The 24,498-nt window shown below is 34.9% G+C and overlaps 1 protein-coding gene across 1 annotated transcript in view; it reads left to right on the forward strand.

Moving 5' to 3' along the window:
- LOC124634006 overlaps positions 1-24,498 on the forward strand; it is a 68,893-nt gene that overhangs the window by 31,396 nt on the left and 12,999 nt on the right. The window contains exon 2 of the mRNA XM_047169400.1: positions 9,497-9,586. Within this exon, the coding sequence (XP_047025356.1) occupies positions 9,497-9,586 (90 nt within the window). The remainder of the gene's footprint in view (positions 1-9,496; positions 9,587-24,498) is intronic.

Consider the following 24,498-nt stretch of genomic DNA (forward strand, 5'->3'; position numbering starts at 1 on the left):
CTAATGACAATTTGACAATATAACTTATGTCATGCCTCTAGGCAAGATAATAGTGTGTGATTCACTGCGATGTGATACAAAAAATGTCGTTATATATATATATGGTGAATTTATTGGTGGTTATTAATGGGTGATAATTGAGACCTGTCTGAAATACGCCTTTATTACTAACCAATGAAGACAAAAAATATAAGACCTATAATAAAAACTGCACCTAAAACAACATTGATAATAGTGCAACCAGATAAAAGACATGCTAATTGCATGTTTAACTGTTGACAGACAGGTTGATGCAACTCTTAAACCGTTTTAGATACTAATATGTACTTTTGACGATATGCAAAGGTAAAGTTTTATTAAGTTATTAAAATCCAAGTCATTGTAGACTTATTCATGCAGCTAAATACTTAATAAAAATCTAATACTAAGTCAATAAACATTTACTGTTCGTAAATTTATTTGTACGGTAAAAAGCGGACTTTAAGTGGTTAATACTTTTTGGGAGTCATCTCAACTCCTTAGGCTACATATCCTCTTAATCTTTTGTTTTAATATTCAATTACAAAACTTACAACATGTTCTTAACAAATTCCTGTACTTTCTAAACCTTGATTTAATCACACGGCAAGTCATTTGCCTATTCACACAATAACTAACTGGTTGCTATGCAACGGTGCAGCTTTTTGTTGCAACTGTCGATATGTTATCGAAAACGCATAGTTTTCGCACAATCTGTCGGAAGATAATTTTTCTAATGGCTAATGACGCGAGTGCGAAATTTCACACAGGAACATTGAGCAACGAATGTAATTTTTTAAATAACATATAAATACAATACATAGTGCACAGTTCAGTCAGTAAAATATACAACGTTATTTTTTGTTTATGCGAAACCTGATACACCTATCTAGTATTTTTATGTAAAGAATCTATGTACGAAATTTCAAAACCGTATCATGAAAAATCACAAAGTTATAAGCTTGCTAAGTTACGGGACTGTCCGTAGAAATACATAATCACCACAAAACGCACACATGCCGCGCAACGCGATAGCACTGTGCGCTCGCGCCCGCTATGAACTCGCCGTGACCGCCGTTGTGCGAGAATAAATACCTATTTGTGGTGTCCAACATTCAAAGTTTTTTAGATAATTTTGGGAAAAAATATAACATCATCATCATCCTCCGAGCCTTTTTCCCAATCATGTTGGGGTCGGCTTCCAGTCTAACCGGATTCAGCTGAGTACCAGTGCTTTACAAGAAGCGACTGCCTATCTGACCTCCTCAACCCAGTTACCCGGGCAACCCGATACCCCTTGGTTAGACTGGTGTCAGACTTACTGGCTTCTGACTACCCGTAACGACTGCCAAGGATGTTCAATGACAGCCGGGACCTACAGTTTAACGTGCCATCCGAAACACAGCCAATGGTGTCTAAGATATACTTAGAAAGTACATACAGACTTAGAAAAGTTGCATTGGTACTTGCCTGACCTGGGATCGAACCCGCGCCCTCATACTTGAGAGATTGGTCCTTTACCCACTAGGCCACCACGACTTTTACCACCATGTTATTTTTTTGGGAAAAAATATAACATGGTGTAAAAACTATTGGAATCGATTCAGTTACTGATTCTGAACAAACTATATTCAGGTTTCGCACAAACAAAAAATAACGTTGTATACACTACCTCTAGATACACACGGATAAAACGTAATATTCCGACGTATAAGCTATATTTTGCGCGTGAAAACGGATCAAACTTACACACACAGTCACAAAATCTAAAATAAATATCTAGAAGAAGAAAGAAGTTCCTTATTCTGGCAAGGGAATCAAACCCATGACACTAGACGTAAGACTGGTACGCACAATAGTTAAGGCCATATACTCATAACTTAATTGCTCGTAAAATTAAATTACATTCTCAAAATTACTGCGCCAAATATGGTCATCTTAGATTTAGTTATAACTCGTAAAATTCTTCGTTAAACACAGCCATCATCATTCGTTAACTACTGTCTACACACGCCTTATTATGTGATTAGCACTTAAAGGTTAAACTGTGGGGAAATATGGCCATAAGTACTGACCGGTAACATTTAAATGACTAAAATGTCCGCTATTATGGGAAGAACTTGATCCACTACTGATTTTAGGAAGGTCTTAAACTGGAATACTCTTAAACAGTGTTATAAAAATGAGGCTATTATACCTATATATCATACTAATGAAAGAGAGCACAGTCTCAAATATTAATACAATGTACTTTATGCTTACATATGTATAAAAGTAAAAGTATGTATATCACTCTTTCACGCAAAACTACCGAATGGATTTTGAAATTTCAAATTCAGAATTTAATGAGGAAACTGCCTGATAGGCAGACAGTCAGTTTAGTTAGATTGCTTTACGAAAGCCTGCAGGAACTAGTAATATCTAGGTAGCTTCTACTAGGCCAATGAATCTTCTTTATTACCCACAGAAATATTCCGTAAACGCAATTTCTATAAATAATGTCAGTCACATACAAAAGAGAGTTCAAATGTCGAAATGCAATTTCTTACATGATTACCTACATTTCGTCATTGCGGTGAATCAACTACTTGAATAAGAGTAAAAGTGACATAATCATAGTCTTTGTAATCTTCAGAACTTTTGGTTAGATATTTTTAGAGTTACAATACTCATCATCTGTCTAACCTTTTTCCTCAACTATGTTGAGGTCGGCTTCCAGTCTAACCGGATGCAGCTGAGTACCATTGTTTTACAAGGAGCGACTTCCTTTCTGACCTCTTCATCTCAGTTACCCGTCCAACCTAATACACCTAGGTAAAGCTGGTTAGTTTTGGTTAGAGTTAACATACCATATTTCGGTCATAATCCTATCCCAAGTTTGGAACTGAAAGTACATTCCGATATAAACATGAATACCAAGCAACACCTGGACATTATGACGTCACAATACCAAGTAGGCTTGTAAACAAAAAATCCCTGTAATGTTCTTAGACCATGTTAATCACCAGATTATCCGGATAAGCTAATGGTAGGAATTTTAGTTGTGAGAGGACGTCACACAGAGAAGTAGGAAAGACATTTAAATATGAATTGGTGTAGGATGCGTAGAGGAGAATCATAAGGATGATGCATCCAGTCAAGTGAGCCAATATTCAGGTTTCATAACAATATTTTATTCTGCCATCTACGCCGAAGACACAGTTAGAAAAAACATAACTTTATAAATTCAAATTCAAAATTCACCTTAGCGACATTAGAACTCTGACCAGACTACTTTCTTAACCAACTATTCCTTATAATAAATAGTGATAATCACCAGTTGTTTGGCACTATCGTAAACTAATACCTACGTGACTTAACCACCGACTCATAGCTACAAATCCTGTTGTCCAGTTAGTAGCAGCTACTTTAGTTAGGTAACCTGAACCTGTAATAAGTCTAACTTGAGTCACGGGTTATATAAGGTAAGAATATAAAGGTAGGCTTTCAATGCTGGCTGCCAACTGCAACTGCTGACCGCACACACCACGAGTAGTTTAAATCGGCCGCAGCTGCACTACTGGTACAAATAAGCTTACAAGGATTTCATGTATTCATTTGTATCTATGTATTTACATGAAACTGTATTAGATTGAAGCGGTAGCAGTATGTGCAGTCGCCCTCACATATCGATCGATTTCATGGTCGCTGCAAGTGCGGTCGGCAGTTGCAGTCGGCAGTTAGCTTTCAAAAAGCACCTTTAGTCTGTCAGTGTGTTCGTGCGTCTATTTCCAGTCTATTGTCTGTGGTCACAGAGCTTTTAGAACGGTGATTAATTGTGTAGGATTTGGGAACTGTTTTGTAATACTTTTCTGTTCAAAAGTAGCTACCTATGTTTCGTTAAAAATGTATTTTGAGTTTAGGAGGAAAACGTTTTTAGGTAGCTTGGCTAGGCTGAGTGTGATTCCTATGCAATAATTTATTGTTAAGGATAGCAAAAGAATGTACGTATGAATTAAAAACAGTAGGACTGATGTACAATATCTTTATTAATGCTGAGCGGATTCAGAACAATTTATAGGTGTTTTGGGATTTTTGCTGGATTCAGGTTAACCTTGGCTCCAAATTATATAAACGGATATATTATTTCGTCGGAAAATAAGTTATTCAATTTAAGTAAAACATTAACATGAATGCGTGTCTAGGATCAATAACATAGTGCGTTATGTAAACGCTTTTAAACAAAGATTAACTTTGACTAAAAACAAAGCAAATATTACAAAACTCTGTCTAGCTCAAACAAATGTTGCACACATCAGCTGACTTCTGGCATTGAAACAGTAGGTATAAATTATATGTATTAAAATATTATATACTTACATAATGTATAAACATAGCTGTTTATTTTAAGTAAATAATTTCAGTGTCGTAAGTACATAACGATTCTGTTTAAGTTTTATCACTAAATCTTTATTTAATTTAATTCGTATCAAAATACAATAAAAAAGAATAATATATGTAGCATGTCGAATTGAACAATTAAAAAAATCCGAGTGTTTTATAGCTTTTGAAAAGATTAACAGAGATGATAGTAACTCATCTTTTTTCCCGATGTCGTTAGTAGTCGAAGTTGATGGGAGCAAGGCCCAGTTACACTATTTTAGTATCCTCCTTATACGAGTACCTACTACCCATAACATTATTCCATCATTCTCCATTTCCAGCCAAATTCGTCAACAAACTTTAACGCTTTTAAAATAACATTGTTCAATGTTTTTCACTCCAGAAATCTTTAACAACCAAACTCTTCCCCCATTTCTTTCGATCTAAATCTAGTCAGATATCTTATTAGCCAGATTGGTAGCAATTTGTAGTTCAATTACACACAGCGTACCGTTGCGACGGGCGGCGGGCGAACCCTTCCGCGTGACGTAACTAGCTAGACCATTGTCTTACGACTGGCCATATCTAGATCGAACTACTTAATTGGTTTTGGGCTTAGGTAGGCTGTAGGAAAATAGGTGAAAAAAAAAATAAGTCTTTATGAAAATCAAGACTTAAGGATTAACAATGCGCGACTTTAAAACATGGGAAAACCATCCGTTTCGTATCGTTGAATATTATAATTATTTTAAAATGTAATATCTTTTTTATTGCCGAGTTCCATCAAAAACCGTCCGTTAAATCAATTTACAATTTCTTTATTTTCTATCCGAATACAGAAATAAAGAAGCCCAGTAATCTTTAATCTAGATCTAATACAAATTACTTTATTTAGCTATCTCGAATGATCTCGATCTACATCTGAACGCTCGTTGACTCGTAAAGTATTTCCGAAACCTTTAATTTGTGAGAGTTACGCTTATCTTTTAAATTATAGGTTCGTTTTACTCGTATAAAGTAAGAGGTACTTAGTGGACGATTGATGGATAGATGTGAGAAAAGGTATCTTGTGAGATGTTAGATAGACTGAGAACACTTTCAAACTATCGGATTTTGTCCTATTGCGTCATTGCGTGATTCCAGGTGCCATTTTGAACTGGTATTTATCTGTTCTGTATGATCTGCGGATTGTCTTGCGGAAAACTCGAGCAAAAATTCCGTTACATAGTCTAAAAGCGTTGTAAGAACCTAATAGGTTAGAGAAGATTTTCAAATTGTTTTATGATTAGTTTGGTAACACAAATATATTTCTTTGTTTTATGAATTTCACTTGAAATTCGGTGAAAACTGTCCATGTGATTAAGTAAAATTTCAAGTTGCAAGTGATCTTCCGCTACCGCTGCTATATCATCCGCAAACCGTATAAATAGTACCCTTTTCCCATTAAATTTAACTCCTCCAAAAGGTTGTTCTGCTATTTTTGCTATTGCCTGTTCAATGAAAATATTAAATAATAGCGGTGGTAGGGTACAGCCTTGTCGAACTCCCTGTTTTATTTTGGCTTTAGCCTTCTCTTCTCCTATTTCAACAAGAGTTTCCTGATTATTATATATTTCATATATTACTCGTCTGTCTCTAAAATCTATTCCTATATTTTTCAGGGTTATCATAATTTTTCTCCAATTTACTTTATCAAAGGCTTTTTCTAAATCTATGAATGCTAAATATGTATTAAGTCCCAAATCTAGTCGGCGGTCTATTAACATTCTCAATGCTAATATTGCTTCTCTAGTGCCTCTGTTTTTCCTGAAACCATATTGGTCTGGTCCTATCAATTGGTCTATTTTATTGTAAGCAGACTGGAGGCTTTTGAGATGTGGTGCTGGAGGAGGATAGAGAGAATTAGCTGGACGGAAAGAGTTATTAACGAGGAAGTACTAAACAGAGTAGGAACTAAGAGGCAACTATTACAAAATATAGAGAATAGGAGAGGAAAAATGATAGGACACCTTATACGTCACGACGATTTTATCAAAAACATCGTAGAAGGGAAGGTCGAAGGAAAGAGAGGAAGGGGTCGTCCAAGATATAGCTACATCAAGCAAATTTAAGAAAAGGTGTAGGTTGTGACGTATAAGGAAGTTCAGGAGTTGGCGCTAGATAGGTGTAAATGGAAGGAGCTGCACCGACAAGAGCTGGGCTCTTAAATTAATGATGATGAATTTCACTTATCATATACCAGGTACCTGCCAATCACGAACAACAATGCTATTAAACAGCTTCCAACATTCACCATATCAATTTACCTACAATCTCCAGTTGTTAAGCTTAGTAGAGCTAAACTCACTGTCTTTCTTTACTAATTAGAGCAAAACCAGATCAAACAAAGCAACTGGATAAAGATGTATCTTTTACGAAACAACAGACAGTACAGTTAGCAAAAATTCCCAAGCAAGCCGCGCTGAAATCGAAACCAAGATAACTTTGCGGTTCTTTCCACTGTACGCTGAACATTTGTTCTATGAAACACAATAGAAATGTGTGTGATCGGCAGGTGTAAGACTAAGTTGGTATTTCATACATTTGGACAATGGTTGTGGTATAATCATGACAATAGGAGTTTATCAGGACATCTTTATGAGGAGTGCGCGTCAGTAAGTCAATGGGATGGTGCAATATACTGTACGTACAATGAATAACGTACATGACAATGGACGGTTTACATTGTTTTTATCTTAAATGTAAGATAAAACAATTGAACTTTGGAGTTAATTTAAATAGTGTTCCAATTTAGGAACAGTATTATTTAATTGTAGTGTAACACTTTAGAATGACAAATAAAGTAGTGACCATAATATGGTTACTTTTTGCACAAGACATTATATAAAGTATTTCAGTTTTTTGTACCGTTGACATTTAAAAAAGATGAAGTGATTATAAATAGTTCCATCAACCGTAATGTTGAGGTAAAGCCTTCGTCTGTTTAAGTGTGGTATTTTAAGTAAACTTCCCACAATTTATTTCAAATCGATTTGCTATAAGCTTGCCGCTTCCTTCGTATTCACTTGCATCCAAAGCATTTCGTAACCAGATAAAACGCCTAGAAAACAAACACCTACCGCCGAACATTAGTCTCAAAAACATAAGCGTTTCTCCTGTGATAGTATAACTCTATCTGTTATCCTGAATCGATTCTGTAATATCTGGCATTTCAGATCTAGGAGTTCCAGAATTTGAGTCTTTTGTACTGTGAATTTTCTTAATTTCATTTTTTGCATACGAATGTGTTATATTGCATTTTATTTGGCGGTCCTTTTTTATAAAGACATACTATTATTATAAATAGAGATGCACATACTGTTTAATTCCATGTTAGGAAACTGTATAAATTGGTGAGCTTCGCTGTGTAGGCGACTGTTTTATTAACATATTACCTGAACTCTGTATATTATAGCTATTTTGAAGCAGTAAATAATGGTTCAAATAGCTCTTTATGAATGTCAGTCCTTGGATACTGTATGGTAGTTTGAATATTGCACTTTTTGGTTAAACTTAAGACGGTATAGTACTTAATACCTATGTTAGAATTGGGCTTTTTTCGTCATGAATAGGGATTATTTTGTGGAAATCCATGATATAAAATTTTAGGGAAAATACATAGCGTAGATTCCTTGAGACAGAATCTTTAGTCTCGCGGAATTGACGCTGCATATTTTTCCTAAAATTTCATCTTTTTTTATTTGGTTTTACATTTATCTACTTGGCCTAGTCTCATTAGTTAAGAGAAATGTTGCAAAGAATTTACTGCCTACTTGTTACTTCATTTAAAAATGTATTAAGCACGCATAATTAATATAAAATTATTATCACACGATTTAGATAACATACCTTTCACTCATTAGCGAAACGATTTCGAAATGTTTGGTTTTCATAATAGCAATTAAAATTCACGCAATAGTTTTCATTACTTATATTTTATTGGTTAATTTCGCAAGTGTTACAGCTCAGAATAAATGCCCAGAGAGCATTAGTGATAAAACGTGCGTTTGTATGAGTAGAGACATCGTTTAGGGTTCCTTAGAATAAGACCATAAAACGTTTCTAGTGTTGGCAAGTTTATGAATGCTGTAGTGTCTAATGCCGATCTAAAAAATAACTCAGAAGCTACTCACCCTACCCTTTGAACTCTTTTGAGCTCCATCATCCTCCGGGCCTTTTCCCAACTATGTTGGGTTCGGCTTTCAGTCTAAAGTCAGTCTTTATAGCAAAGTTAAATTAGTTCTTGTTATTCTTATTGTGCCCTCTAAAAAGTATTTATAATTTTTGATTTGCGCCAAACCGGCTACTTGTGACTTAGGGTCTACATTATATGAACTAGTACCTAACACAAATTCCTACTAAATACTCTAATTTTCTAAAGATCAAGTACCTTGTAACATATTTATATTCTATGCGGAACCTTTGTCTTTCAATCAAGCCTAACTTATCTGGCATTAGTGTGTTATTGCAATAAAAGATGTTTCAATTAAGTACATTCGATCATCTAATGCATCCATTTGCTATCTCACGAATCTGTCAGACGTATTGTTTATGTACAAATATTTATTTTGATAGGTTCGCATTATAATTGGTAAATGGTACTTATTTCGTATTATTTATTTGTATGAAGTTGTGTCCATCATAATAGTGAATCACAAATTACTTTACAATTTAAGTTAATATTTGTAATTTCGTCAGTGCTAATCCGTATTGAGTAAACGTAATCACCTTTTGATTTCTTTATGTGAAAACATCTCATGAAAAGGCTTAGTTATGGGAATTTTAGTTTCATATTTAAATGTTAATTAGGCAAAGAGATTAATTATTATAATAAAGTTCTGAGAGTTGCGTTATGTTTTCGAGTGGTTGGATAAAATGCATAGACACTTGAGCCTACAATTTGCTGGTTTTCTTTTTGTAGTACGAAAATCTTCGGAGACTCTTGACAATCCTACGATACGGATACCTAAGAAATTTGATAATTACTAAATGTACTAGAATGAGCAGTATGTTTGTGATATCTCAGATTATACTTTTTCTTGATCAAACATTAATTTACATGTTTCTTTTGTTCCAGGGTAAACCAAAGCCAAAAGTACCTCTGACGAGGTTCACGTGTCAGGGAAGGGGCTCAGGATACTATGCTGATGTCGACACTGGATGTCAGGTAAGAATTGAATGTTGTTGTTATAATTCGTATTTAGAAATATATAATTAAGTAGATACCTACTTTTTTCACTTGTTCAAGTGGGATAAAAGGAAAGTTTATTTAGTTGGTCTGTGACTTAATGCTTTAAAAGTTTAAAAAATAAGTGTTTAAACTGCATTATATAAATTTTTAAATAGTAATGCTATCAGTACGAAAAGTTAAACTTCATGAATCGTTAAATAATACCTACAGACAATTTTTATTAAAATCAGGTCTTTTACGACTTATGTATAGCTTCCTGAAATTAATAATATTTATTTTAGAAAGTTGATCAAATATGACATACATCGTATGCAAATATTGTACATTTTGTAGATTTTTGCACATCTTGTAGATCTTTATGTAAAGACACTCAGCCTTGTTTGAAAACTCTCAAGCATCTTTATTTATTTTTTTATCAATGTACATAATGTTCCATGCAAACGATTTCCTCCTTCGAGCTAAACAGCTCTCAAACGACACAAAACCGAATAGTACCACGCCGCAGGTTATCGTAAATCTACATATATTAGATAGATAAATTAATAAACCTCGATAAAGATCTTGACCCAATTACTTCAGACACTAACAAAATCTAAACCATCTCAATCCCTAGGCCAAAACATCGATAAAAATATCGATACCTAGTGCTCAAATTGATAATAACCGACCTTACGTAACGAGTATCCGAGTCACGAAGTCAATCGATTACCCGCGGTCATTATGCAAAATGCCATTAGATATGGTAATTGTTAGAATTAGCTACCGGATGAGCATAAGTGTTGATTCTAACACATGCACTTTTATGGCCTTTTAATGTTCCTAAGTGGTTATTGTAATTAAATACAATGATCGGGTGGATTATACGGTATCATCATTAGACTGTCCTTATCTATGATCAGTGCTGCAAGTATTTGACTACTAAACTATCTCTATCTTAGTCATCATCTCTATATTTACCTACTTCAAGTAATCATATTAGCCCTTTACATAAAACTGAGTAATATTCTTGGGAGACCACGGAAGGGTAAACGCAGTATAAGACGGCTGCCAACAAGTTCGTCGGAATATCATACATAGGTTACCGTTAGGCACTACATTATGTAGGCCATTTCTGAATGTTTCATATTTCCAAGTGGCATCCAATGGTTCTTGGAATTAAAAAAATGTTGGTGTTTCAAAATAGAAAACGAATTATCAGATCTCATACCTATTAAAATTCTCACACCACTACACAAGACATGCGTACAAATAAAGCTACTACAACATAGTTGCGCACAAAAAGCGTAAATTCTCTTTGTCGTCACCGTGCCGACATACAACTCATACAAGCCATTTAATTTTACAAGCCAATCCATCCATTCCGTTGTACGTACATGGAAAACAATGCAGTCTCAGAGACTGATAGAATGTCTTATAGTTTAAAGAACCATGGGCACTTTTGTATGAATACTGTACCCACTTTTTCACTGTAACAGTAATAAAACCTGGGTCATATTCGCAAGCTCTTGGTTTTTTTTCTTTATAGTCTCAGAGATAAGTAGATAGAATGTGTGATGGTTTAATGAACCATGAATACTTTTTGTATGAGCTATAGTGTTCATACAAACCTACAACATAGTTAAACAGTGATGAGATTTGTGTCATATGAAAGCTCTTCAAGAGGAAGTTCAATACTGTGGCAGCACAGTTTGATTCCAGCGCGAACATGGTACCTATTTTAAATCACTTAAAACCATTAGGTATGCCTAAACAAAATACCCACCATTAGTTTTTTTTCCAAATTTCATTCCAGATTTCATTTTATAAAAAAACAACTAAACTTTTTTCCTTTTAAAGGTTTCCTTTTACAACGAAAAACATATGACTACCTTTCATCACCATCTCTTTACCTACAGGATGCTTGCGCCCACAGCTAAAAATGACCAGCCCATATAAGGGCACTTCTTATGATACCTTAATATCGCTTACGTAACGTTTTACCTTTAATCGGTCCTTCGAGATGAATCAGCCTCACTCATATCACGTGATACTAGAAGATTTATAAGTCAGGGAAGATTTTAAGCTGTTGATTTATATGCATTGTCGACTTGGGCAAAATTATGGCTGCCCTTGAGTACGCAGATTCAATTTCTGCGGTATCAGTTAAATCCTGATTGGCAGTATAGGTATTTAAATAAAATATGAATGTTTAAGTTATTAGCATTGATTTTAAAAGAACTTCAAGTAGTTAAGGCACTTACATTATTCGCGAGTTCTTTTCCTTAATATAGTTTATATTCAAAAGCCAAACTTTTGCGATTAAAATGTAACCGTAAATAATTTACAATTCGAATAATTTTGAGTACTATTTTTTAATAGCATCTAGAATTAATTTAACCAGCTGTCAAAATATGACTCAATAAAGTATTCAAATGTCGCAATGTTAACGGCATATAATTACCGAAGCTTCGTTTTAAGGCTTAAAATCATGAGTGCGACCTCAGAAACCTCTGAATTTAAGAGATTTATTGCTTTTGATAAATTATTTTTCGCAACTTCAAGGTTCCTTAATAAGCGCCCCTTGAAAAATGGCTTATTTATGGGACTTTAAGCGTGACATTATTTGTACAGTGATGAAATGGCCGGCCATCGAAAATGTCATATTTTGCATCATTCACCTTTGATGATCGGCGGCTTTCGATACTGCATAATTATATTGATGACTGCAGCTGAATTTGGTGTATATTCCTTTTTAAGTTATAAAAAAAATCACCTACAAATCTAGCTACTGAAACCAATTTACTAGGCAGACATGATAAATGAGTATGTATATGCTTAGTTAGTCGATTAACTGGCCATTTCACAATCTAATTGATTAATTTATAATTCAGTAGCTTCTGTTTGGTGGCCCCCTGCGGGCGTTTCATTATCGGCTAGTCCCAAATATGGTCAGTGGTCAACTCTCTTCGGTTGAGTGTCTGCCTACAATTTTAGAGAAACTAAAACTATATCATTTAGAAGTATATAGATTGTAAAAACATGCTACTTCGTGGGAATATTATGAAAAACTATTTCAATAATTGAGCTCTTAAACATAATAAATTATGTAGATCAGTCTAATCAAATTGGGTGTTAGTAGTGCCCTAGCTTTGTTTACCTTTCTCAAAATGCACAAAAAGTAATATTTGTTATTATTTATTATACTTAATGAGCGCATAAGTACATGCATATTATAATAAGTTAAGTAATTATATTATGATCAATACAGAGCCGAAAGTAATTGTAGTTAACATTGGGTATAATTTAGGCGATCACCAAAAATATTTTTAAGACTCTAAGCTGAGGCACCAAATAAAATAAACAACTCCAAAAAAAATAAATTGACTTTATTAAAAGGGCACTAAAGTATATAATATTATGATCCAAAAAAAAATAAAATAACATCAGAAAAATCGCAAATCTCGCACAAATATTATTTTTGGTTCCCAAAATGGATTAATGGTCACCAAATTCTATCCAACTAAAAGATTAATATTACTACCAAAATCAAAGTTAGTGACGAAAACGAATCGCTGCAAAACCGACTCCACGTAGTCTTGTCTGCCCTACCCCTAGAGTGCAATTCAAATCCACGTAGGCGCAGATTGGCGAGGCGGCCTGCGAGCTGAGGCGCAGGTAGTTTTTAAGGCTCGCCGCCGCGGCTGAGGCGCAAGCCGAAGCTGCGGTGGTGAGCGTGAAAACCATCTGCGACGATAAGCTCGCATGGGACCGCCGGAGCCCCGCAGTGCCGGAGCCGTGACAGAAGCCATGCTTGCTGCATGTTTCGTGCTTACATTTTACTACTGAGTTACACACAAATTCATATAACAATAAATAAGCGACGTACGTTTGGGAACCCCAGTATATTAATTGGTATTTGGGAAATATTCTAGCGATCGTTAGCTTTTTTAGTCTAACAAAAATGACCAAATTAGGAGTCATGGTATTACATAATTGGTAACATCTAAGTAGTGACAATATATAATATTTGGTCTAAAGTGTATTTTAAAGGCGTCCATATATTTTTTTTGTAGTCAATAATACGAAAAAATGGTTTTACCTAATAATATTTTTGGAAACGTTATTTGGTGACCATTTATCCATTTTGGTAACCGTTTGGAATTTTTTTGGTAGTAAAATAGGTACTTTTTTGGGTGGTGTTTAAACACAAGCCGTTAACATTTTCATTTGCTAGTGTCAAGGTACCTACCTGCCTGCCGGGGCTGCGGGTTGTTCGAAAGAGATACCGCGGCCCTGGTACATAAAAGGTCTATGACGGAACACGACGATTTTAGTCAGTAAGAGTCTGACACTCCCTCACCGCTGCTAACCCACAGCGGGAGGGGTCATTTGATGATTTTACGTCGCTAAAAAAAAAAAAAAAAAAAGTGTCAAGGTACCTATATGTAGATAGGTATTTAATATTGTATTTATTTAATTGCTACTGGATTTAGCGTGATATGATAAGTCTTTTAAATTATAACATATATCAACAGTTTCAAAACAAATTGAGTCTTCCTCAATCTAATAAATCTGGCTTGGTTTTTTCATGGTCCTAACCTAGTAAAAGAATAAGTGAACTTTTCTGTATACATTTCTTTCAGTGTTTATTGGTGCTCAAGATACATATTTTTCTCCAATTGGACCTATATTGCAGCACCATTTTCAGTGCCTTAAAAGAGTAATATTTTCTCAAAACAGATTTTTAATGTTTCTACTGGACTTACATACAACAATGGCTTAGAACATAATAAAATATAGGCACTGAAACATATACAATAGCTCGTTTATGTTTTATACTATCTTAGTTAGAATAGAATATTTTTGTGAATAAGTTTAATTCTCTCGTTGCAATATCCTTCATATTAATATCTTGATAATAAGCATTTAATTAAAAGAGTAAATTATAAAATTCTTACAATAAACATGTGCCTTTCAAAACTGGCATGTTCATCATCCTCCGAGCCTTTTTCCCAATCATGTTGGGGTCGGCTTCCAGTCTAACCGGATTCAGCTGAGTACCAGTGCTTTACAAGAAGCGACTGCCTATCTGATCTCCTCAACCCAGTTACCCGGGCAACCCGATACCCCTTGGTTAGACTGGTGTCAGACTTACTGGCTTCTGACTACCCGTAACGACTGCCAAGGATGTTCAATGACAGCCGGGACCTACAGTTTAACGTGCCATCCGAAACACAGCCAATGGTGTCTAAGATATACTTAGAAAGTACATACAGACTTAGAAAAGTTGCATTGGTACTTGCCTGACCTGGGATCGAACCCGCGCCCTCATACTTGAGAGATTGGTCCTTTACCCACTAGGCCACCACGACTTTTTTTTTTTTTTTTTTTTTTTTTTTCTTTTTTTTTTCTTTTTTTTTCAAAACTGGCATGTTATTAATTGGTTATAAGTAATATAAAATAGCCGTAAGCTACTTATTTTATTAACAAGTTCTAGGTTTGTCCCTTGTTTTGTTTAATGAACTGCTACACGTTTTGTTGCCTCTCTCTATTTGTTACGGTTAGTCTATGGAACAGTGGGACAGAATTCAATACAATTTTTCTGGTGAGATACCTACTAGACTTCTATACCGAAAATACCAATCAATTTCTTATATCTATGGGTAAGAACTCTTGTCTTACTTTGTGGAAAATCTAGCCATTATAAGCTCCGGCAAAACAATGTTTTATGCATTTTTAATACTTGGTTAAGATTGTAGTTTTATTTTTGTTTCCACAATCAGAAGGCCACGCGTTACTTAGCGATTCATAGATAGTCCGTGATTTATGCAGCACATCAAAATACGTGTTTTGTGTTCGACAAAATTAACTTATTAACATCTACTTATTATTATATCGATAGATTTTTAATAAAGATTTTTAGTTTTTCTGATAGTTCTTATTTTAGATATGTATTTTATCTCATGAAAGGTAGGTGAGGCATACTTGTGTATAATATGTAAATGCACATTTTCTTTGACCACCTAAGCTCAGTAGTGGTGATGTTAGAAAATGTTATGTTATATGTACCTACATAGTGCATTTCTACATACTGTTCATGGCTCATCTGCTTTAACGAGATTAAAAAACCTACAACTCGTAATCAAAATGTACGAGTTGGTGTTTTCCAGAAAGAAAATTTGCCTTTCCTCAAAAACTTAACGAATTTAGGTGAACTTTAAGCACGCACATAGACTATTTTCAGCTTTAGATAGTAGTAGTTCCGCCATGATTATGCAAATATTATGCTAATGTTAGTAAATTATCTAGTTTCTGATAATATTTGAGCCATTCATGAAAAACGAGTTATTCGCGTGGTATATGCTAAAACATTCTAGATCGATGGCATAAATAAAGTATCTTGTATATTGGCTGTTTTGATGAATGCAGGTGCTTTTAGAGATAATAATAGGACGCTTAATATTAATCATTTATGCACGTACGCTCGGTAGCTTAGCAGTTCGGAGCTTTCTAATTATATTTGTCTACTATTTCGTTTATAACACTCTTACTCATACTAATTAAAAATAGTTAACAGTATTTCCTATTCATTAAAAAAATAATGATTTAAATCGGTAAAGAAACACCAAAGTTATACATGAAAAACGGTAATAAGCCATCGCGCGTGAATACTGAATCACGCTATAAGGATCATTTTTGTGCAACGGTCGCCGCGCTCGGCGCGACTCGCGGCGCGGTCGCTGCGCGAGCTTCATACAATTTTGGCTGTTGGTGCAATTGATGCGAATAGACGTTCAGAGCGTTCAACCTTATTGCGCGACTTTTAGGTTTTAAATAATTTATTTTTAATTTCTTTTGTTGTTATTTTATAAAATACGTTGGTACCTATTAGTTATTTTTGTGTTTAATATTCGTTCAAATTACAAATTATTAATAGTTTACATTTTATCTAGACACACGGCAGTGTGTCCGCCAAGTTCGAGCAAAAAAAGCGACACACCGGCCGTGGGTTATATTACACGAACCATTTCGGGCCAAATTCGACCCCCCTATAACTCAAAATCTATTTTATTTACACATTTCAAATTTCTAGTATCTGTTGAGACCCCCTCACTTATCTAAAATACAAAATTTCATTAATATACCTATTGTAGGTCTTGAGATATTGACGTCAGAAAATCGCTATTTTCACTATACACTCACTGACTGACTCACTGATTCACTGACTCACTCATCAAAAACCTAGACCACTTCCAATGGTCGTATTGACTTGAAATTTGGCATGGAGGTAGGTCTTTATGTCAAGGTAAAGGGAAAAATCTGAAAATGGCCAAGTGTGAGTCGGTTTCAAAATAATGAAGGTGTAAAATACCCAGTGTAAATTTATACCCCTAAGGAACTAAAACGAACTAAATTTATCTATATTTATATAATATATCTTCGAATGGTCGTACCGATCTGAAATTCGTTACAAAGGTTTGTATTTAGTCAAAGTAAAAATCTGAAAACGGCCAAGTGTGAGTCACTTTCGAAAATAACGAATGTGTAACATATTATCGAACTTGGCAGCCTTTCACATTTTTGTTTTGGGTGGGATTACTTAAAGTAGCAGTAAGTACGCATAGATTTAGATAATTGGAGGGGCTGGTGTTTATTATTTCTTCCTCTCTTTGCACAAAGTCCGACTCTAACGCGGACGAAGTCGTTGGCAGAAGCTAGTTAATAATATATGCTTGCGATATGTCAGCAAATCAGACGTAATATTTTTATAGGTTTTAAGTAACCTAAAGTTAGAACGGATGAACCTGATTAAGTACAAAAGTAGATGCAGATGAATTAATTACTAGCCACCAGGCCACCACTAACTCTTACGCACAGACAGACAAACAAGTTTGACACACCAAGGATGTATTATTATTATTACATACATATGTAGCATCGTCAAATAAATCCGGCACACTTTGTTTTGATGTCTAATAATTAAGTTTTATAGCCAATAGTTTTAATCAACACCTGTTTATTAGGTGGTATGTTTAATTATGAAGTAAATGAACTGGATGAACGCTAATCTTAATAATAATTTGTCATGTTGTTATAATTATTTGCGTGTTTGTGATTTTTGTGGGTATTTATAGTAAGTACCTAATAGTATTTTTAATTACTTTGGCAAGGTCTTTGACGTGTTCTGCTTTAGTTTTCTATTCAAATTGAGACGAAAGGTCACGAAAAATATAATAAGTCATTAATAGACATTTATGACGTCATTTTATTAGATCAATGACAATAACCAACACAAAAACTACGACGTCACACTTTCCCATCATCATCATCATCTTCCGAGCCTTTTCCCAACTATGTTGGGGTCGGATTCCAGTCTAACCAATTGCAGCTGAGTAGGGTACCAGTGCATACGTCATAATTTCCCAAACGTGCTAAAAGTACTAACAACGAAATTAATGAATTACCTCATTGTGCTAACAAGTACATCAGATATAACCTAGAGCTTAAAGTTAAAACAATAGGGTTCACATGCCGCTGTTACACGGGGACAAGCAAATGGGTCCAGTGCCAGCCCTGACCTATACGTGTTGAGTAGGGTGACCAGGATTTTGTTGACGAAAAAGTCCTTATTCCTTACAGCCGAAAAAAGGATTTGATTACCAAGTTTTTTTTTCTGATTGAGAGATGGGGGGATTAATATTAGTATGTAACTACCACACAGGTACCTATCGTCAATGAAGAAAGAAAATAATATTATGAGACCAAAAAAAAAACTTTTTTTTCATATGATCAAAACACTCGATATACAAAATATGAATGTGAGGTCATTTTAAAAAGTCCCTTTAAATGTATTAGAAAAGTATAAAAGTGGGATGTTTAAAAAGTAAGTACTTGTGATGGCAACCTTGCGCAGACGCTCGTGCGCATACCTGTCACTGACGTTCAAAGATCGATGGGTGTAAAAGTAAACGTTTTATCCTTGTTTGGTAGTCATGTTTGACATTTGGCTATCGTAATTAATGGAGTTAATGTGCATACTTCTGTTCTCTCTTTGTACTACATTGTTTTTTTTTCAATTTGATCTCAACTATGCTAACATAAGGTCAATGGTCCTTTTCTTTGAGAGAACTGTTTTATACTAATAAATACATAATTAATTCATTGCTTAGGTAGACAGTATCAAAGGCATACACAATTTCATATGATTCATATTTTATATGATAACATTTACAGGCAAGACCTTTATTACCCCAAAAGCGTCGTTTTTCGCACGCATGCCCACAAAAACTAAGTAACCAACTTCAAAAACTCCTTACGATGTCCAACCACAATTATATGAACAATCGAGGCCATTCAATGTTTTTGCAAGTTGCAAGCTAACTGTTATCTCCATCAGCTTCTGTTTGATAGTGAACGTCACGCGAACCCATTGTTTTTGAGTTTATTGTGTTAATATTTAGCAATGGCGTATGAAATGAGTGACACTTCAGTTCTTGTGCGCTGCGGAAACAATGAGCTTGATGTTGGTTACCAGGTTATGAGAGTCAAGCGTAGGATGGTACTTCAGCTGCCTTACATTATGCTAGTTGATTTTGTTATTGACCTTGGTGTAAAATCGAAATTTTTAGTTTTCAGAGGTTTTTAGGGTTTCAGATGCTATGAAACGTACATTTTTTTTTTAATACAAGAATGATATCTGCTTTGACCATAATAGCTCATCTCTAAATTACTCACCATTTCCCCATTACTTATTTACGTCGTCATTTCGTCAAAAGGCATTTAGAATTTCAAAACCGCTACCTCTTATAAGCTAGAAACACAATAATTGTACCCAATGTACTGTGAGAGTATTTTTTCATACATAATAATCCTAATGTCAGTTCGGTTACCAAATATCTTTGCGTAGGAATGAAATATGAATTGCAAAATGTATTTTATGGCTACTTAAAGTAATGTTGTGGGAGTCGCCACCTAAAATAAACATCTCTAATGGTTTGGACAAATCTGTTTGTTCGGAATGCCTCAGGGGACCTACGAGGGTATTTTGTATGCTTAGATGTATGTTGTATTAGTATTTGTTGATCAATTCGATGTTTAAGGTTGTCTTGAGGTTATAGGAGAACGTGTTACTTAATATACAGCTTTATTGCAAGACACTAAAGTTAATGTTGATAGTAATAAAACCTATCCGGACATCAATGAAAATGCCGCAAATATTTTAGAAAGACCCGTTTTACTATAGCCAGTTTGTATTGATACTTAAACTGTAGGTACTAATATTGCGTTACCCAGACGGTAATTTACAATCCCTTCAAAAAGAAGTGATTGTCAAGGAAGTATATACTGCAAAATAAAACAAGTATACACCACTTTACCCCGTTCAAAAATATAAATAGCACCACTTCATATTACGTTGCTAAAACGGTTACCGCATAAAATCTGTCACTATGAGTGCACCGATCCACTCTCATTCACGAGAGCGAACCAGTTACCTCACCTTGAACTTTATGAATATTCACTTTACAACGGTAATCGCAGCTGTGATTATAACGCTCTCTCTCCATAATTAAATATTATGAGACTGAATCAATTTGCATGCTCACAGAAATACTATGGTTCTGATAGAATTGATTCTATTGATGGGCCATGGGCGGATATTTTGGTTTGAAGTCAGTGGCTTACTTTGAGCGAAGGCCAACAACTTTTTTTTCACGAGTTCAGATTTTTCGTAGAAAATGGATGTCCTGTTTGAGTTCATATTTTGGAATGTTAATAGTCTCAGTTTTTAGAATGAATCAAATTCAGTTTATAGAGGATAATAACAAAATTGATCACCAAATAATAGCAAAAACCAGTTAAAAGATCACTACAACTACAAAAAAAAAATTAGAATCTATCAATAGTCATTCAATTTAATTGAAAAACTCGTCCTTTTTCCTAAAGTTGATTGAAGTTCTGTTGCATTTTGAATGAAACTCAATTTAGACATTGGACCCCTCTGATTATTTGAGGTAAAGTAAAGTGTGAGTAAAATAAAAGTAAAGTCACTTTAAATCAATCTATCTAAAGTAGCATCAGACGACACGCATCCGATATAAAGCGAGAGTGATCTACTGAATCAGTTCATCTACCTTGACCTTTCTCACAAACTTGTTGGTAGGCTGCGAACACCGTGATGAGCGGAGTGTGTTTGACTGTTTGAGACTTAGATTAAGCGGAACGAGTTTAGGAATTCTATTGGAAAGAATCAATAACAATACTGGTACATAAAATATTAAAATTAACATAAAACTTTATCTTAGATTTGTATAAATAAGGACAGCAAAATAAATAATTTGACAACCGCCCTTCACTAAACTATGATGTTAGACATTAATCGACTTTGATAAAAAAAGATCCCGACAAATTGAGAACCTCCTTCTCTTTGGGAAGTCGGTCAAAATTATCTAACTTGAAAGCTGAAATCAGTGTTTATTATTATAGAGTAACATTATATCCTTATTTACTTTGGAAAATAAATCTTTTTGAAACAAGATCGCAAAAGGACTCGAAAGAATAAACCGTAAAATGCTATCGCTGCGCTCATGAATGTGAACTCATCTTCACAGTTGAAAGCGAAAGTACAACTTGCACTTTCGTGAATGACTTTCCAGTTATGAGCATAATGCCTTTTTAGATAAACAGGTTTTATTCTGTGTGATCGCCTTTTGGCTGTGGACTATAAGTTTTATAGTGACCTAATCCAGACGCAGCTGTAACAATAAGTGTACATACCTATCTAATATTTTTATTTTTTAAAGTCTAAAAACAATCTCAAGACCATTGCTGCTATTCAAACATTAAGCTAGGTTATTTATTGTTATTATTAAATTCAAAAGAAATGGCCTTAAATTGTTGTTATGAAAAAGGAAAATTCCAGTATAAAAAAACATTTTCTATTTTGATTGTGTAGAAAAAAATGCCTTAAGTACCTACGCACTAATATCGTGATAAAAACTGACAATGAAATACGCTTTCAGTAACTGTAACAAAATCTATTAAAAACGTGTCTGTCCAATAATACTTGTCCCAAAAATGTCAGTAATCATGGACACCCTATGCGTTAGGTCAAAGTTACGCAATGTACTAAAATGCTGCTTTAACAGTAAAAAAAGGCTCTAAAATGAGGCTTGAAATTGCATTCAAATTGTTAGGTACCTATACTTATTTCTATTAAAAATTAATTAATGGACTAAATGGTAGCCGGATTTAAGCAAAATATTTTATCAGACTTATTTCTGACTCAGCCGCCTTCCACAACAAACAAATTAAAATAGCAACAATTAAGTAATCATCGAATGATTAAACTTTGTACTGATCTAATATGACCGAACATAGTAAATGACGAATCAAGTAAAACGGACCGTGTTCAATTGTTAATAGTCTCTTTATAGCCACAGATACATTTTTGAGTAAGAAATCATTTTATTTCGAGTTATTAGATTTAATTAAAATAAACTGGTCTATGGAATCCCCTACTATTCAACGATATGAAAACAACACGTAAATGCAAAGCAAAATCTATCATTGCAAAAGTAACGACAAAACAAATTAATGAAAAGAATGATAAATTATGTAACAGTGTAAATCACATATCAATGCTCATGGCATGTAGTTTTGATTTTAATTTAAATAATGCATTCATGCGTGCACCTATACGTGACCTTCCAGCTACCGTTTATTTTTATAAAATATATTTAATTAAAGACAGTTCAATAAAACCTGTGCGAAAATGATTTAATAATAATTTCCAATATGGTCACTTGACAGACGCAATAAATAAATTACAGCAAGGTGATCTAGCTGTTTAAAATTATAATACTGGAGCGAAAATAGTCGTTTATCAAAAATATTACCAGTTACTAGTCTTCCAACGTATGAGGAAGTAAACTAGAATAAAATTGTAAACTAAAATATGCAGGTCTGTACATAATACTTTTTTCTTGTTTTTGAGTTTACATCCGTGTGTAAAAACGCATTTTAATAATAATATCGGTAGCCCCGCAGGGCATCTGAGGCGGATGACGGGGAGTAGCGACCCCGCGGGGCTATATATCCGAGTGCTCCAGGGAGATATACTGTCCCACATCTCCGGCCTGCCGGAGTGAAGCATGACGGGGGATAGGTCTCCCGCCTCTTGGCTTGCCCACTCGGAGGGTAGGTGCCTCGTGGTAAGTGGCGAGTGGGCCGGTGATGCTGGACCCACAGGGAGCGCGTGATCTGCGTTTAAAGTCCGCCGAGGTATCCTCACCCTTCAGCCGCTCATGTACCTGTTGCCCTCTTGTTGCTATTCAGTGACTGATTCCCGAGGGCCCAGTAAGTGAGTTGGCGAGTCTCCACCTGCCATTTTTACGTGTGCAAACATTGTTATCGGCAGGTGCCATAGTCTTCCCATTCCTAGTCCACTAACATCCCATCACAATAGCCCAAGTAGTTTTCCTCCATAGTTAGCAATAGTTTAGCACAGAACCGGGGATTGTCCTTGGGTACATTTCTATAGTGTATACGGGGATAATCATCGGTTTTGTGTCGCCATTTCATTAAAGTTGTCTCAAAAGGGCTTCAGCGTGTTGGCTTCGGCCCCACGTTCGCCTCCCAAAAATCCGGGACTCTATAGTCCCGAGGTCTGGTAGAGACATACAAATATCGGTATCAAATTATTTTGGAACCAGTCTATTCAAGAACTATAACCTAAAAGATAAAAATCGATTTATTATTAAAATACGATTAGTTATGGATTATTACCAGGATAAATGGTAGATATAAAAGAAGAAGAAGAACAATAATAAAGCAGGCCACACTAGACTGATGTACCTACCTAAGTAGACAGGAGGAAGGAAAAGTAACGCCTTTGCCCTAAAATTTTACTCTTACTTTGTTTTTTGGAGCTAGGACTAATTCAAAAGGCTGAGTTGAAGTTTCTCTAGTGATCAGGTTGCAGAGGTCAGAGACAGTTGCTCCTTGTACAACACTGGTACTCAACTGCACCCGATTAGACTGGAACCCGACTACAAAATTGTTGGGAAAAAGGCTCGGTAGATGAGGAGACACCCAAAAGACATCACTATAGGATGTTTTTAAGTACACAGTCACATCTACATACACTTAGATACTGTGGTCCTCTTCAAACACAGTTCACATTCTGACATCCGCGAAGCAATCGTGACAATACATTTAACCAGGCTTGGAATGAGGAAGACTGCAGTCCTTGACCCGACCATTGTTACCACCGTGACTGACAAACTGTTTGATCTCACCTCGTGCAAGTATTTTAAAAGTACTCAATTTGTTCTCTATTGGTTTGACGGTTACATATCACGATCATATCTGGTTAAATGATGATTAATATTCTGAGATGGTTAGAAAAAAATACAATACCAACATCAGCATTGTTTGGTAAGAACGGTCTGAGAAATGTTAAATTGGATGGAGACTTTTTTTATTTATAAAAGCTACTGCTAAATAAATTGGAATCCATGTAGTGTCACCAACATCTTGCCTATTACTACTCTATTCATATCTTCTATGAATCATGCTCACGTTTGTCTTATTTTAAGAGCTCTTTCTACTTATAAATCAAAAGTTTTGATCTGAACGTGAGCATATAAATCAATTTAAAATTTTAACTTATCATGGGCCATGTAGTTCTTAGTTCATTAACACCTAAGGGCCAAGGTGTAGAGATGCTCATTTATCATAGTTTTTACGTTAATATAATTATCCTATGCACACATAATTGTTTAACCTTCAGTCACTGATAAACGTGTTAACATTATTATACAGTTCTTTTGTACTTACAATGTATGTTGTAATGAGGAGTTTATATGCAAGAATGTTGAAAAAACTTTTGAAGGCAATTCTGATAGCTC

The sequence above is a fragment of the Helicoverpa zea genome, chromosome 10 (genome assembly GCF_022581195.2).
Source record: "Helicoverpa zea isolate HzStark_Cry1AcR chromosome 10, ilHelZeax1.1, whole genome shotgun sequence".
Lineage (NCBI taxonomy): Eukaryota > Metazoa > Arthropoda > Insecta > Lepidoptera > Noctuidae > Helicoverpa > Helicoverpa zea.